Raw genomic sequence first — 15,760 nt, 5'->3', positions numbered from 1 at the left:
CCGGCGGCGCCCCGTCCCCACCGCCGGGCTGGCGGGCGGGCGGGCGCGCAAGGCCGGGCCGGGCCGGGCCGGGCCGAGGCCGCCTCCCCGCCCTCCGCTTGGGGCGTGTGCGGGCGGCGTTTCTTCATGCTGCGCGTGGGTCACATGAGAAGGGGCGGGCGGGCCGCGGCAGGCGGCGGCGGCGCTCGCGGAGGAGAGAGCCCGGCGCCGATCGGGGGCACAGGCGGCTGGCGGGCGCTGCCTCGGCGCGGGAAGCCTCCCCCGGAGTACGCGCGGGCGCCTCGCCCTGCCTCGCGGCACTGCCCACTGCCCCGTCCGCAGCCCCGGCATGGATGAAGACGGCGGCGGAGGAGGCGGCGGCGGCGGCGGTGAGTAGCGGCGGCGGACCCCGGCTCGGGCGCTTCTGAGACGGCGGCGGCCGCCACCATCGCGGCACAGCGAGACGGATGTCGACCCCCAGCCCTCCCGGGAGAGAGTCTAGGAGCCGCGGGGCTCCAGCCTCCTCCGTCCTCGCCCCCGCCGGCCGCCTCCGGGAAGGCAGGAAAAGGAAACGAGAGCGGAAAAGTGCCTCTGAGCACCCGCAGAGTGCCTCCCCCTCCCTTCGCCGGGGCGATCCCCCCGTCTCCTGGGCATGGTTTCTCCAGCGCCCGGGCAAAGGGAAACAGGGGACGGGAGTGCCCCCGAGCCTGTGCAGAGCGCTGTTCCTTCTCCCTGCGCAGTGGGCATCAGCCCTTCGGCTCCTGGATACGAGCTCTCTGTTGCACCGTTCTGCCCTCGCCTCGCCTATCTGCCCTGTTACGTTGTGCCTCCCCCCAGGGGTCTCTGCGGGTGGGGTTAACTCACTTGGCACAGCAGCCCTGTGAGGTAGGCTCCCTGAAGGGATCTAGTCCAGGGCTCCGAGTTGGTGTATGCCTTTGTAAATGGCACATGCACCTCCACTGGACGTGGGGACGAAGCTTAACCCTTTTCCTTGCTCCCCTGGTTAAACACCTGAGGGTTTTTGAAATGGTGTTTTCCATGGAAACACCATTCCCTTGTCATGCCAATGAAGTGTACTTTGAACTGAAGGGGAATCGAATTGACAGGTCTGGATATGGAGGCGTATTTGTCCCTCTCAGACTCACTGCTTTTGCACTGTTGTAGTTTTTTAAAATTCTGCCTTTGCTGGACCTCTTGTCCTTTTCATGAGACTCATCTAACATACAGTATTTCGGGGCTTGGCCTGCTCCTGTACTTGTAATAACAAATCTGGACAATACCCCTGCTTTACATCGCAATTGTAATTACAGAATTGTTGCCGGACCAGCCTGATTGGGCTTCAGTGAACCATTTTAATGACGACAATGATGTGTGATCTTTGCTCTCTGAAATGATGTAGATCATTGTGTTGCCGGCTTTTCTGGATGGACTTTCTCATGGTTTTCATGCACAGGCTGTTGGAATCTGACTTGAGTTGTTTGATGTGGACAACTCAGGATTGTGCTTTTTAAAAGAAAAACTATGGAGGAAAACTCTTTGAACCAGCACCTGTTGTCAGGATTTGGTGCTAGCAAGCAACTTGTTGCAAGTGGCATATAACATTTGCCTCTCGTCTTTAAACAATTATTCCATCTTTACAGGCTCGTTTCTCAGGTATTCCTACACGTGTCCAATAATGGTTATGTTAGAGACCGATGATCAACAATAAAAGAGGTGCCCTTTTGTAACTTCTGAAGCTGTACATAGCTCCATAGTGTTCGGATGCTTTCAGTGTACAGCTGCTTCTTCTGTTTGTTGATTTTGTTGCTGTGATTTCCTCATTATTCTCTCTGGGTTGAGGTGCAGTCCGTGCCACTGCTCACATCGTGCCCGTCTGCTCTTGTGACGGGCACGTTCCTCTGCTTTCTCGTGAACTGCACACAATCCCCATTCATATATATTTCTCTCAGCCCCCACGCTATCACCCACAGATTGCCTTTTTGCATATTTATCAATGCCTCTCTGGCTAGGGTAGGAGACAGAGAGAATTGAACATAATGAGTAGCAGTGAGTAGTTTTCAAACTGCTGCCTGCTATATAAAGAGCTGTGTTGTTAGAGGAGGAGCAGGGCTGATCTCTCTGACAAGGCAAAACAAGCGCTGCCTCCTTTCGCTAATTCTAATGTTGGATTTCTGTTCTTGATAGGGCTCTTCCATTCAGCATGGAGGACAATAGAGAACTCTGTGTTGCAGTGTACCCTCACTTAAGAATCCCCCCTCCCCAGTTTCTCTCTAAAAGGTCAACTGTTTCTGAAGGAGGAAAAATGAATGCTTAGTGTTTTAGGGGTTGTGTCAATGGTTGGAAAAGGCAATTTATTAATACAAAATGAAGCCTGGGTATAAAGATCCTATAGAAAAGGGGGAAAGGCTATCTTCGGGACATTAGAAGCCGCATGGAGAGGCAGTGGACAGTTTAAAATGGTCGATTCATGACAGCAACCTTAGCATTGACAACAAATTGTTGGTTCTTGTTTCCCAACACAGTGAAATCATTGTGTGCTTTTTACTGCTGCCACAGTATCTACTTGCCTGTAATTTGGTGTATACCTTGCTGAAAACACTGTTAAATTGTTTGTACCATTTGGTGCAGCAGGCATTGCAGAGAGGTTCATCTAGTTTTAACAGGCAAGCAGTTTCCATAGATATTTGCTTAAATGTTTGTAAACACACCTTTAAAACCCAGGATGTGCATTTTATGGTGTCCTGTGATTCAGTACGTTTGGTCTTTTGGCTGTTGAGGGATACTGTATGGCTCCTTAATTTGAACTTCAAATATGATTGCAGTCAAAAGGAATTGGGTCAGTTTTAGGTTGGCTTAAGATGTGTGGGTTAAACCTTGGTTTGATCAGTGTTTGCTGGTGATCAAGCCACAGACTCTTTTAGCTTAAAGTATGCGATTTCAAAATAAAGCCTGTAATTAATAGATCTTTAGAATAATGTTTGTTCTGGGTTTGTGCATGTGTTTGCTGTTATACAGAAGTCCTAGTTAAATGCGGTATGAGTAATACCGCACTTCTGATAGCTAGCCCCAAAAGAAGGTAGACTTCTGTAACCAGGTGGGTGTGGTGTGTTTATCTTGACAAGAGGGGAAAAAAACCTAGATGAATCAGTGGCATGTTGCAGGAAGGCATCCTATAAACAAGCAATACCGCCCTTAACATTGCTTAGCAATTATTTCCTCAGCGGTGTAGTCAGCAGTCGCTATGAGCTTGTTAATTGTGCAAAAAAAGTCTCTTCTGACCAGTTTCATTTTCTGCAAAACCAAGTTGGGGAGTAGGGGTGGATGAGTACTTAATAAGCAGCATTTGACTTTTTTGTATTTCAAATAGTGAACAGGATAGATTTTCAATAATAATAGGCTCCATGTATAATGTAATGTATTTAGTTCAAACAAAGAACTTGGTACATTGGAGACTGTCTCCTCCTTTATCTCGAGAAGACCTTGTAGGAAGGGTCTCCTGGTATTAACTTTTTTGTCAGTTATGAATAAGACAGACAGACAGAAAGGAATATTTTGGGCTGTAGCTTTCATCAGGCCTGGCCAGTGCAGCCAGTGGTGAGGCACAGGGGGCATTATATGGAAAAACATTTGAAGGGCCACAGGTTGATCATCCCTGGTTTAACTTAACATTAGCCAACCTCGATGGCTTTCAAAAGGGATTGGACAGATTCATGACGGAGGAGGCTCTCTGTGGCTACTAGCCTTGCTGGCCATGTACTTCCTCCTTGACCAGCGGTGGCCTGCCTGCACACACCAGTTGCTGAGGAGCTGGGTGGGAGGAGGTCTGGCACCCGTCCTGCTGGGGGATCCAGCTGTGTGTACAGAGTGCTGGACTAGATGGACCTTGGGACTGATCCAGCGTGGCTTTTATGTTCTTATATTCTTGCCTGGCCTGAACTTCTTTCAGCAGTTTGAGCTTCTCAATTTATTGATTGCTTATAGTATTGAAAGTGAAACAGAGCTATACTGTTTTCTGGCTGAAATCTCCCTAGGCATCGATTCACCAGGCATCAATTGTGAATCTCATGTTGGCAGTCCAGCTGGTGGTATTTCTTTGTAATGTTTGAACGGAAATCCACTGGGGGAAAAGCAAATGCTTCAGATCTAGAGACAGCTTGTGAAAGGGTTCAGAGAAATTTTATTTCCTTTTGATAAACAAGCCCTTGTTGAGCAGGTAATGGTTACAGTTGGCAATGTTTCTTGTAACAGGCAGGTATGTTCTTTGGATAACATTCTTCATACTGTTCAGACTATTGGGTGGTATAGACATGTAATAAATAGAAACTATATAAGAATAAAGGGCTTTTAGGTAACAGTTTAAAACATATCTTTTGTCTCAACTTTCTTAGGTGTTCTGAAATAGCAGTGTTGTTTCCTTTACTATTCACAGCTTATCCAAATTAGAATTCCTGTGTTCACATACACACAGAATTCAAACTATTTTTAGAGTGATCATATTCATGTTGACTGAGAAGTCCTGTTGAGTTCAGTAGAAGTTACTTCTAGGAGTACATAGGACTGCAACCATTGTCTCCTTTTTATCTATCTGTTGCCTGTCTGTCTATATACAACTTTTGAATGGCAAATCGGCATTCCTACCTCTTAAGTTTTTTAAACGTGCAGTCCCATGCATGTTTAAACAGATCAAATCCTACAATTCCCAGCTATCTTGGAAATGCTGACAATTGTCACAAGGTGTTCCTTCTAAACATGCAAAGAATTGTGCCTTACGTATAGTCTTTTCTCATTTTGGGGAGCAAAAGTTGTCATACTTTGCTGAAATTGATTTTTTTTATATGCAAAGGAAAAAAATTAACTGCAGGTAAGCTGTGCCTGTTAATAGGAAGAAAATGTTCTTCCACTTCTCCCCTGTTCAAAGGAGAAAGAAATTCAGGCATTTCATGTTGCTCTTTATTAAGTATAAAGTCAAAGGTATGTGCATGCAAGTGCTATTCTATCTGTTATTAAGGACTCCCCAATTAAGATTAACCCCATGCATGTCCTCTTTCCTGATAACCCAGCAGGTGAATATATACTATAGTCTTACGTGAACAATTAATAATTTCATAGACTGTCGCCAATCTCCAGAGAAAGGATGCCAGCTAGTATTATCTCTGACCACCTCTGTGGTTTTTAATTGGACTGTAGGTTCTTTGGGAAAAGACTGATAGTGGCTACATGTCAATGTGGCTATGCTGTCAGAACTCTTCTGTCAGCTGGCATTTTTTGCACACACAGACAACCCCATAGAACTGACCTGGCTTTCAGGGAAGATTTCATGTGTGTTCAGATTTGTCAGTGGAATGGGTGATGGTGGTCTTCACAGAAACCTTCCAGGGCAGTTTCTTGCTTGGTTTAGTGCCCTAACAGTGATTGTCTAAGTATACTGTTCGGGAATGTGTAGCTAGAACTTTTAAAATGTTATTAATATGTACCTTGTAATTGCTATGCTCCCTGGAACGCCTTTAATTTCTGGGTTGGGTTTAAAGTAGATCCACCAGTGGCACCACCACTATTTATTCAGAAAATTAATTAAGCTAGAAATTTTTCAAACCAACATTCACTTAGTTTACTGTGGTGAATTGTCATCACTATGAGGTGGGCAGAGAAGACTTTAGAAATGCAACTTTTCCCTTTCTTCTTCTAAGCTATCATATATAAATATTGGTATTTGTGGACCAATTTGCAAGGCTGAAAGGGCCCATTTAATGCAATCAAGTTTTATCTAAAACTTATTTTTCTGTAAATAGACTATGTATAAAAAAAAGCGCTAGATTATGACACAATGTTATTTCCTCTCAAGTCCTAAAGTAAAAGTATTTAGAAATAATTTCTGCTAATTTCATTGGAACATCCTTTCGCATAATGGTGTTAGGATTGAGATGCCAATGAGCGTTACTCTTTGATTATGTTCTAATTACAAGAGAAATTGCACTGAACAGAATTTTAGAGATGATAGTTTCTCCATTGATTGACTCCAGTTCTCGCCTCTTTCCTAGCTTCAGTTTACTGTGGCTTCTCATTAATCATAGTCATTTGGTGCTGGCACCTTTGTGTATTCGAGATTCTGGCATCTAGTGTGTTTTCTGATAGGAGCAGGCTTTTATGTCCTGTTAAAATTGAGAGAGTTTGTTTCAAGGATAGAATACTATTCTAAAATTAAGTAGGAACTCTTCTTGAATGCAAATTCATTGTATAGGATGGCTTCATTAATCATCTAAACTGTTCATATTTGAGATCGTGTTTTTTTCCCTTTGAAACAGCCTAAACTGCAGCTGTGTTGTAATTTCTTTTCTCCCTCTCCAATAAATAGCAATTCTATTTATGAACAGGTTGTGTTATCAGGAACTTTTCATGCTTTTTTTCCTTTTCAGAATAATTTCTGTTCTTGATTAAAAAGAAAGATTAGTATTTTGAAAGCAGTGGTGGAAAACTTCAAAAGGCATAAAGAGATGAAATAGTACCTTAAGAAAAATGTGTACATCAACATACACCAACCCTCAATTTTGGGAGTGACTCCTGAGAGCGAGAAAATAATCTCTAGCCATTCCAGTTTTTGGTTTCTCTCTTCCAAACACCTTTAAGAGTCCCTAGTTTGACATTTGATTTCTTTGGCTCAGGCACTGCTCCTTTAGAAATGGGAACCACCAGCTCTCTCCCATTGAAAATATGGGAGAGGGAATGCCATTTTTCACTTCTTCTGGAGATAAAGAAATCACAAAAAACCAATTTAATACTGTTTAAGTTATAAGTAGCTTTTGAAAAGAATATTATTTCAATATTTCCAAACTGGTCGATTGCTTTTTGTCTGTGGTCTTGAGGAGCTGATACTTCTGTCCTGACTTTTTATTTCTGAGGCAAGATGAATGCCTGCTTTAAAAAAAAAAAAGGCAAGCCACAGACCTCACAGTACTTTTATTTGCAATATCCCTAGCATTCAATGTAAAATGCTATTTAATGTTAGCTAATAGTCATCTCTCTACCCTCACCCAGCCAGCAAACGAGCTGAAGGAAATGAATTTGCAGCATTTGTTTCGGAGCAGGGCCTCCGCGTTGGGGCTGCAGTGTTCTCTCCTTGGTCCTTACCCCCTGTGCAACTTCCACTAATGCAAGTGGAAGATTTTTGACAAGGCTGGAGGGGAGCAGTCCTGTGGTCCCTAGCATCCAAAGAATTGTAGGACATCTTGGATTCCCAGATCAGAGGTAAGAGCAATGTTGTTACCTCGTAGTAGGGAAGTAGAGTTCCAACCTGTCTCCACCTCCCTGTTGCAGCTGGCGTGGAAAGAATAGCACTGGCTACGAGCTTGGGGGCTTATGGGCAATGCGGGAGATACAGCTGGGGAGACAAGGGTTAAGCAGCTCTGGCCCTAGCTCTAGCTTGTTGAGAGAGAGGTAGCCAGAGTTCCTGGTTCAGACCTCATGGCCAACAAAACCCAGGAGCGAAATGGCCTTGGGTTGTTAATCCTATCCCACTTATAGCCGAAGTGATGAGCCAGCATGCATGAGTACACAATCCCATGCACACCTGTGCAAGGTTTTAAAAAGCCCTGCCTTGTTGTGATATGAGAAATGGAAAATGCTTGCATTATGTTTTAGACTTTTAAACAGCAACAAGAACAACTACAGCATGTTGCATTCATATCCCGCCTTTTTTCTCTTCTGAGGAACCCAAGGCTGTCTTCTCCCTCCTCCATTTTGTCTTCACAGCAGCCTGTGAAGTAGGTTGGCCTGAGAGTCTGTGACTAGTCCAGACACACCCAGTGAGTTCCATGGCTGAGAGGGGGCCAGAACCCTGAGTCCCAGTCTCACACTCCTAACCATGACATCATGCTGACTCTCACTGTAGCACACTTATTTGTATCATATTGTATATGTTTCTATGGCATTTTAGGGTTCTATCCTATCTTTATGTTCATTGGATCCTGGACTCAGAGACTTACAGACATCCTATGGAGACCTGTGGGCATGCCTGCCTCCTTGTCCTCTCTGCATCTTCCTCTAGACGGGCTTTTGGGTCCATCTGTCTTGGATGGGGTGGGAAGGAAGCTGCCGCCATTCCAGAATACCTGATACCCAGTCTCCTCCCCTCTGTTCCCCTCAAAGTCCCTCTTTTACCTTCTTCCAAGGTTGCTTTCCCAACCTTGGAGAGTAGCTGGAATGGTTCTTTCTCCACTGGCTGCAAGGACTCAGGGATGGAGACAAACCTCCCATTCTAGCTCCAGTGTCAGAACACTGTCTCCAACCTCAGATCTGTGAATCCAAACTATCCTGTGGCCCCTCAGGTGCTGTTAGGAGCCATAGGATTGTCCCTGCCGCCATTTAACTATGATCCATACAAAGAACATTAATGACAGGGCAGATTAGAAATGTAATAAGTTAATATTCTTTTTCCTGTGATATTCTGTGTTGAGAACATACAATAAAGAGCAAGTTGGTTAAACAATTAAAACAACAGGCATGACCATTTAAAAAAGTGCAAGGATTTGTACACTGTCTAGAGAGCCTTGGCTTTGGACAGTTCAGAGTTGATGATGATTGTGGTGGCCATGGCGGCTCCAGTCCCTGAATCCCTGCTCAGTGGGTTATGTCGGAGTAAGTGGTTTGACTGTTCTGTTTGATTCTTTGAAAAGTTGTCCCATTGACTTTAGTTGGAGAATTGCATAATTCTAGGGAAGAGAAAGGTATGCTGGATGTTCAGTGGAAGTGCTGATAGTTCAGTGGAAGTGATGGGTGTGCAACCAAGTATCTTGCTAAATTATAGTCACAGTGCAATATTTGGATGTATGGTACAGTACATGATATACAGCTAAGGAGGGAAAATATTTAACAGCTGCTTCATTCACTGAAAACTATAGATGCATCTTTTGAATGAGGCAGAAGTCCTCCAATAACAGTCTATGATTATGTAATTGGAGCCTAATGTAAAACACATACATGCTCACAGGATAAAAAAAGTTCATGTTAGCAGTTTTAATTTTGGCATGACTTGTTTCCAAATGTTTCACCTTGTAGCTTGGATATCTTTTGATTTTAAATTTTTATCTGGCAGTCATTACTCATCCTTGTATCATTACTTTATGTTATCCCATTCAAGTTTGAATCCAGCAGATGCTTCATAAAATACAGGCCCCTGAAAACTGTTGTTTTGGACAGCAGTTTTTCCTTTTTCTTGGCGCTAGACACACACAATCACTAGAAAGTTATGTGTTTTTGTTGTCCCCTGAGATTTATCTAAAGAAGGAAATGGCCTGACCTGTTTGGTTGCTATGAAGTAAAAACACTCTTGTTTGTATTTTTGTTGAACATCTGCATTGCATTTATTTAATTCTCTTTTGGAAATTCTTAAACCCCTTTGGCATGATGTTAAAAGACTGGTGTAGCTAGTCAGTTCAAATGTCTGCTTGTAGACAGGTCTTAATTTGGTGCCTAATCAAATGCTGAAACTGCCTTCCCGGGTTAATGCCCTTGAAGGGATATTCAACACTCTCAAAAAGGGGAGGTGACCGGCAGGGCGTTAATGTTGTCATCAGAAAAGTTTGCAGGATATGACTACATCATTAAGTAGGGCAGGGCTAGCAGAGAGAAAGGGTCTAGCTTCCCAAGTTGCAGGTGTGCATAACATTTCACACCTGCGTTCATGCATAGGTCAGAGGTATTGTGGATTTTGCTGGATACTCATCCCTTCATCTCCATGGCTACACTCTTGAGTGTTCCTGTTCAGAGACAGTTATGCCCAAAGGTGAAGAATACATGTCAGCTACTGAAAGACAGTGTCACAAATCGGAGAGCAACGTCACATACCTGTTTCCAACATGCAGATAATCCCTGTGTGGGAAAGGAGTGTGTTTGCAGTGCACGGGCTTGGTAGCAAGAAGTACACTTCAGATGACAGAGAGTACATAGAATATCTAGCTTGGTATCAGCATCCTGTGTTTATGACCATTTCCCCCGCCTCTGTAAAGGTCTGGAACCATCTGAAGGTAGCTCCTAAAAATGTTCAAAACATCTGAATTCTTCTAGAGTTGGGAATGGCAATGAAAAAAATCCTGCTACCTTTTTGTATGCGTGTATGCATTTTTCCTATGTTCTGTATTCCTAACCCTCAGGACTAGAATCCTCTCTCTGTGTTCAAGGCTAACATTTTTTTGTTTCTAATATGAATACCTCAATTATCTCCTGCAGGCTAAATATTATGAACTTTTTCTATATCAGCATTAAAAATGTTTTTATGTTTTTGATCCATTAAATTTGGAACTAACTTAACAGTTTTTAGATTGAAAACTGAAAAATGTAGCTGGATAGAATAACTTTTGAAGACCTGAATATAAACTAACTCCTTATTGATTTGAATGAATGAGGAGATGTGTAAGCTTTGAAAATATTTGGAAAGTAGGGTTATAGTTATTAATCTTTCCTGAGCTCTGTAGGAGACTATCTGTGATTTATAGACTTGATCCATTAACCCAGCACATCATTCATTTTCTGCATAAGTTTTAGTATGAAGCTGAGTATTTCCTGCTCACTTATTACTGATCTGTTGTGCCCTCCAGGTACTTTTTTAAAAATACTTTAGTGATGAGTTAATGCATCATAAGTATAGTCAACAAAGGTTTCTTTTGTTGTTGTTGCTTTTTGATAATTCTCAGCACTGCAGTTCGACACAAACCATCATAGAGGCTTAAAAAGCTGCACAGGAAACAATATCAGACTTGTGTCCGCTCAGGCAGGTGTCACATCTGTGATACTCAAGCTTGCTCAAGGGTGTCATAAACATCCCTTTGTCCCCTCTAGAAATCTCGCCTGGTGTCAGATGGTGACTGTTAGTATACATGTATGAAAGCACGCTCTTTTCCAGTCTCCACTCTTCATCTATAAAGTAGACAACTTTTTAAATAGATCACAACAGATACACAAACTTTTTGGACCCTTGGGCATATTTGGGAATTTGAGAAACTGCCATGTGCCCCCCCACAAAATGCTTCCCATGGAAGATGTGGGTATTTGTGCTGATAGCCAGTGTGGTGTAGTGGTTAAGTGTGTGGGACTGGGACTTGGGCGATCTGGGTTCTAGTCCCCACTTGGCCATGGAGCCAACTGGGTGACTTTGGGCCAGCTACAGACTCTCAGCCTAGCCTACCTCACAGGGTTGCTGTTGTTCGGTTGAAACAGAGAGGAGGAGAACTTTGAGAGCTGCCTTGGATTCCTAGCAAGAAGAAGAAAGCTGGGTAATAAATGAAATGTAATAATAATAATAATAGCCATGGAGCCAACTGGGTGACTTTGGGCCACTCACCGACTCTCAGCCCAACCTGCCTCACGGGGTTGTTGTTGTGGGGATAAGACTAAGAGTCATAGGAGGAGAATGATGTAAGCTGCGTTGAGTTCTTCGTAAGAATAAAGGGAGGATATAAAATTAATAAAGAAATAAAGAAAATTCACATAATGGCTGCTGCGGGGACCTGACAAGTCAAAAGAGCTGAAGAGATGGGGTTAGAGACTGGTATGGAGGGGAAACAGCAAGGCAAAGGGACAGAGAGGAAACCAATAATGACACTAGATGCTGGTATGAGGAGGGAACAACAAGGGAAAGAGCTAGAGAGAGAGCAAGGCTACAGGCTAGTAGGCAGGGAAAAAGTGAGCCAAAGAGGACAGGGGAATAGTGAAGCCAAAGACAGGGAGGAGAGAGAAACAAGGCAAAGGAAAACAATAAGGCTAGATGCTACAAGGAAGGGGAACATAGCAAGGCAAAGAACAGCAGGGAGAGAAAGAGTAAGGCTGGAAGTGAGAAAGAAAGAAAAAGAAAGAAAGACAGACAGACAGACAGACAGACAGACAGAAAGGGGAGTATCCTTAAATAGTTCTTTTGAAGAGGGCAGGGAAGGGAGAGGACGCAATGCAAGTGCCATGACTCCTGGCCCACTGTCTCCTGGCCGCCTTCCTCTTCATTATTCTCTTTGTGTACCTGCCTCGCACACTGGCGCAGACAGTGATGGTGTGTGGCACAGCTTGCTTGCGCCCTGTCCCTCTGCCTGTCAAGCATGCATAGCTATAACAAGAAAGAGGAAGAGGTGGCCAGTAAAGTGAGAAGACAGATTTATTGGGCGAGTTTGCTTGAGAAGCCACCTGAGTGCCCAACAGCTTCCCCCTCAGCTCTCTTGATATCTCCTGCTGGCTCTTGGAATGTATCCCTGGCAGCTTTGGAGGCAAAACTTCTCATGATACGCACATTTCAAGTCAGACCAAGCAGAGGATTGGTAACGATGCGAATTTCAAGGTAAATGTAAAAAGATTTCGAGGCAGAATGGTGAAGAGGAATGATAAACACATGTACATTTCAAGGCAATACAGTTGAAGGGAAAAAAATCAAATTCAGTGGCAAAAATCTGGAAATGTTATGGTAAACAATATGCAAATTGCATGGTAGAGCACTAAGGCAGATTGCTAAAAATACACACATTCCATGGTGGAGCAGTAAATCTGAGGAAAAATCATGCAGATTGAATGGCATTGGATTTTTGCTTCTGTGCACTTGTGCAAAGCATCTTTTTTTAAAGTTGCTAACATGTTTAGGACACTGTTCTTGGGAACTGGTGTACCAAATGGATCTGTGGAATCAAATGGACCCTTAGCTTGTGGGTTTAGTACTTTGGTAAGAGACCAGTAGTTGAAGTATTGGATGGCTGCAGCCATTGAACTTGGCAAGAGTTAGTTTGATACACAGAACATGTGCGTCTGTTGTAAGTTGTATAGAAACTTGGCCACAGTCCACCAGCTGGTGACCTAAATGTGACTTCTGCATATAGAGCAATGGTATGTCTTAAAATAGCAATAAAGGATTGTTTATAGATTTAACATTGCAGTACAGATTACGGATGAGGGAACTGTGGACTGTTAAGATACGGCTTGTATATTCTCCCACTAATCTTTTCTGATAAGACTTGCCAGTCTGATAACTTTATTCCAGGAGACCCTTGAAACAGAGCTTTCCTAGCAGGATTGCATGTTTTGTCCCAGTTTTCCAAGGTCTACCTGATTAACTACCTGTATAAATTATCCTATTTTATTAATAAGCTTTTCTCCATCTTGCAAGCGAATATTGGAGATTGTAGCACTACTGCTCTGTTTCATGCACTTAGATTAGCTTGGTTCACATGTAACATCAACCCAGAGTTGCATATGTCATGTAGTTGAATCAGGAGTTGTGATGTATGAACTGGGCCATTGTCCCTTAGACATTTATTAGTCGTTTATAAAATGAACTCACAGAAACGAAGAGCATATTCTTTGCTCTCTTCCATAGTTTCAGAAAAATGGCAGCAATGCAAGTGACACAAACCAGAAATAATTTTGTTTGCTTGTCTGCAAGATATTTCATGGCTGTAGCCACAAACCATGGTTAATATAAACCATGCCATAGTGCTGTGTGCAAACACAGTCAGTGAAGTAACCTTGACTTAAAGTAAAAATTAAGTCAAGGTTGCTTCACTGGCTGTGTTTGCACACAGCACTGTGCAAGCACAGTGACTCAAAATGAACAAAGGTGAGATTGTGTCCATGCACGTGTGTGTGCATGGCCATTTCACTCTAGGATAAAATTGCCTAGTTTCTTAAAGTGAAACAAGAAACCTATTGTGGAAATGTATGTGAATAATCAGGTGCATGGGATGAAGCTTCCCTCAGAGGAAGTCCTTGTTGCTGCTTGACTTTTCCATAGCAACACACATGGAGGAAGAGGCATTAACAGATGCCAGCAGTGATCAAACAGTGTGTTGCGCAGCTTGGATAGCATGTTTCCACCCCCCCCCCCCCCCGAAGTGTTTTTGTGACTGTTGCGGGAGGGCTTCCTTTGAAAGAAAAATTACATGTTTGAAACGTTTGATTGCTTTATCTGCAGCTCAGGTGGTTCTGTGCTTATTAGTATGAAAGCAAAATGGCCCTGCCCAAAAAGATAAAGAGGAGGTTTCTATATACTTGGCGGGTGGGGAGGCCCTAGTCACCTTGAGTTCCATTTTTGGAGGAAAAAAAAGTTATACATTTAAGATAAATTCGAAGAATGCAAAGCCCGAAATGGTTTGATAACAGCCTCTTAGCCGCAGTGATTGAGGGCGCAGAGGTAAGAAAATAAGACTAACTGGAGATGTGATTTCTAAAACTGAGGTAGCTGAGACGGAGAAACTGAGAGAGGCAGAGTGATTGGTGGCTGAGGCCTTTGGGGAGGTAATACCAGCATTCATCCAGAGCTGGCAGCTCCTGCTGCCCCAGAGAATGAGGCACTTGTGGGAGGAGGCCATCTTTCTAAGGAAGAGAGAAATGTTCTTTGAAGGATGAACAAGCTTCTCAAGCTCAGGTTAGGCTTCTGGAGAAGTACAGGCTGGACAACATCTTCTCGTACTGGCACAAAGGGCACTGGAAAATGTAACTGTGCATTTAAAGTCAGGACCTCCAAGATAGCTTTCTCGGAAGTGCTACCTGTTCCATATACAGGGTCATATAAAGACAGATTATGCTGAAGAGTGTGGATAAAAAGATGGTGTAGAGAGGAGAGTTTTAGATTTGCTATGCACCGGGGAACACCTTGGGACAAACCAAGCCATAGGGAAGTCTAATGTGAAGGTATGGCTCTGAATACTAGTTGCTCAATAGCAGCAGTTGGAGAGGGCTATTACCCACTTGTGAGCTTTCCACTGGTGACTGGCTGGCTTGCGTGGGAAATAGATTCATTCATTCATTCAATTTATATGCTGCCACACTAACCATAGACTCTTTGGGCAGCTTACAGAGTTGCAGGACTCTTTTTTCCAGAAGGCTAGAACCTGGCAGACTGGCTTTCCACGGGGGTGGAACTTCTGTTTGATGGCAGGACATGGTTTGTATGATTAAGCTGCTATATGTCAGCTGCTGATGGAGTTACTTTCAGCTAAGGATGCTTCAGGAATTTGTTCTTCATGATTTCTGATAAAATTGACTTCATCTGTGCCCACTGTCTGAATGTGTAGATGAGCACACAGTTACCCTTTGGATTCTGTTCTTCTCTGAATTTTGGAATGCAGTTTTTGACCAAAGTGCATAGAAAAAATGTACTGTAGGATAAAATGTGTTTAAAATGCATACTTGTGTGATAAAACTCATTAGCAAAATGCATTTTCAAAGAGAATACAGTAAAATACATATTGTGCAGATTCTAAATCACTGTACAAAATAAATTAGAAATGGGATTGAACAGCTTTTTGAATGAATATATGTTGAACTGGAATTTTATTGATCTGGACGTCCTTTTCTAAGCATGTGTATAAGAGATAGATGATCCCCTGTCTCACCCACACCCTTATCTGTATGCTTGGTTTGCTAAGCCCCTTTCTCATTAAGTTCATATTTCAAGTTATACATGATTTTATTTGGGCTTCTTTTCTTTATTAAAAGCTTTTTAATAAATAAAATAAAGTCCACCACTAGCATCTTGGGACAGCTTACAAAAAAAATATATGAATGGAATAAAACAAAACAGCACAGCATTTGCAGATGGTCAGTATTATAAACACTTTGACGTCTCACAATAACACATTAGAGAATGACTGCTCTGAAAGAGAGGTTATATAATTAAGTACACACATGTAAAAAGGAAGACTCCCCCAAAGTATGTGATATCACTGCAACTTGTTACCGTATTTATGGCATTTGGGAGAATAATGATGCTTTTTAAAAACCTATGTTAGGTGGCTGATACATCAAATTGCCTTTTATT

General features: G+C 43.0%; 1 protein-coding gene across 2 annotated transcripts in view; it reads left to right on the top strand.

The window, feature by feature from the left end:
• Positions 1–183: 183 nt before the first annotated feature.
• The window catches only part of CYTH3 (cytohesin 3), a 60,903-nt gene continuing 45,326 nt past the window's right edge, over positions 184–15,760 (top strand). The window contains exon 1 of one of the 2 annotated variants that reach the window (XM_044433813.1): positions 184–368. In XM_044433813.1, coding sequence (XP_044289748.1) covers positions 329–368 — 40 coding nt within the window. In that variant the 5' untranslated portion in view covers positions 184–328. The remainder of the gene's footprint in view (positions 369–15,760) is intronic. The other variant, XM_044433811.1, reaches the window with a different exon arrangement.

The sequence above is a fragment of the Varanus komodoensis genome, unplaced genomic scaffold, assembly GCF_004798865.1.
Source record: "Varanus komodoensis strain SLA01 unplaced genomic scaffold, ASM479886v1 scaffold26, whole genome shotgun sequence".
In the NCBI taxonomy this organism is placed as follows: domain Eukaryota; kingdom Metazoa; phylum Chordata; class Lepidosauria; order Squamata; family Varanidae; genus Varanus; species Varanus komodoensis.
The sequence above is the reverse complement of the archived record's forward strand: the minus strand, read 5'-3'. Positions and strand labels throughout refer to the sequence as shown.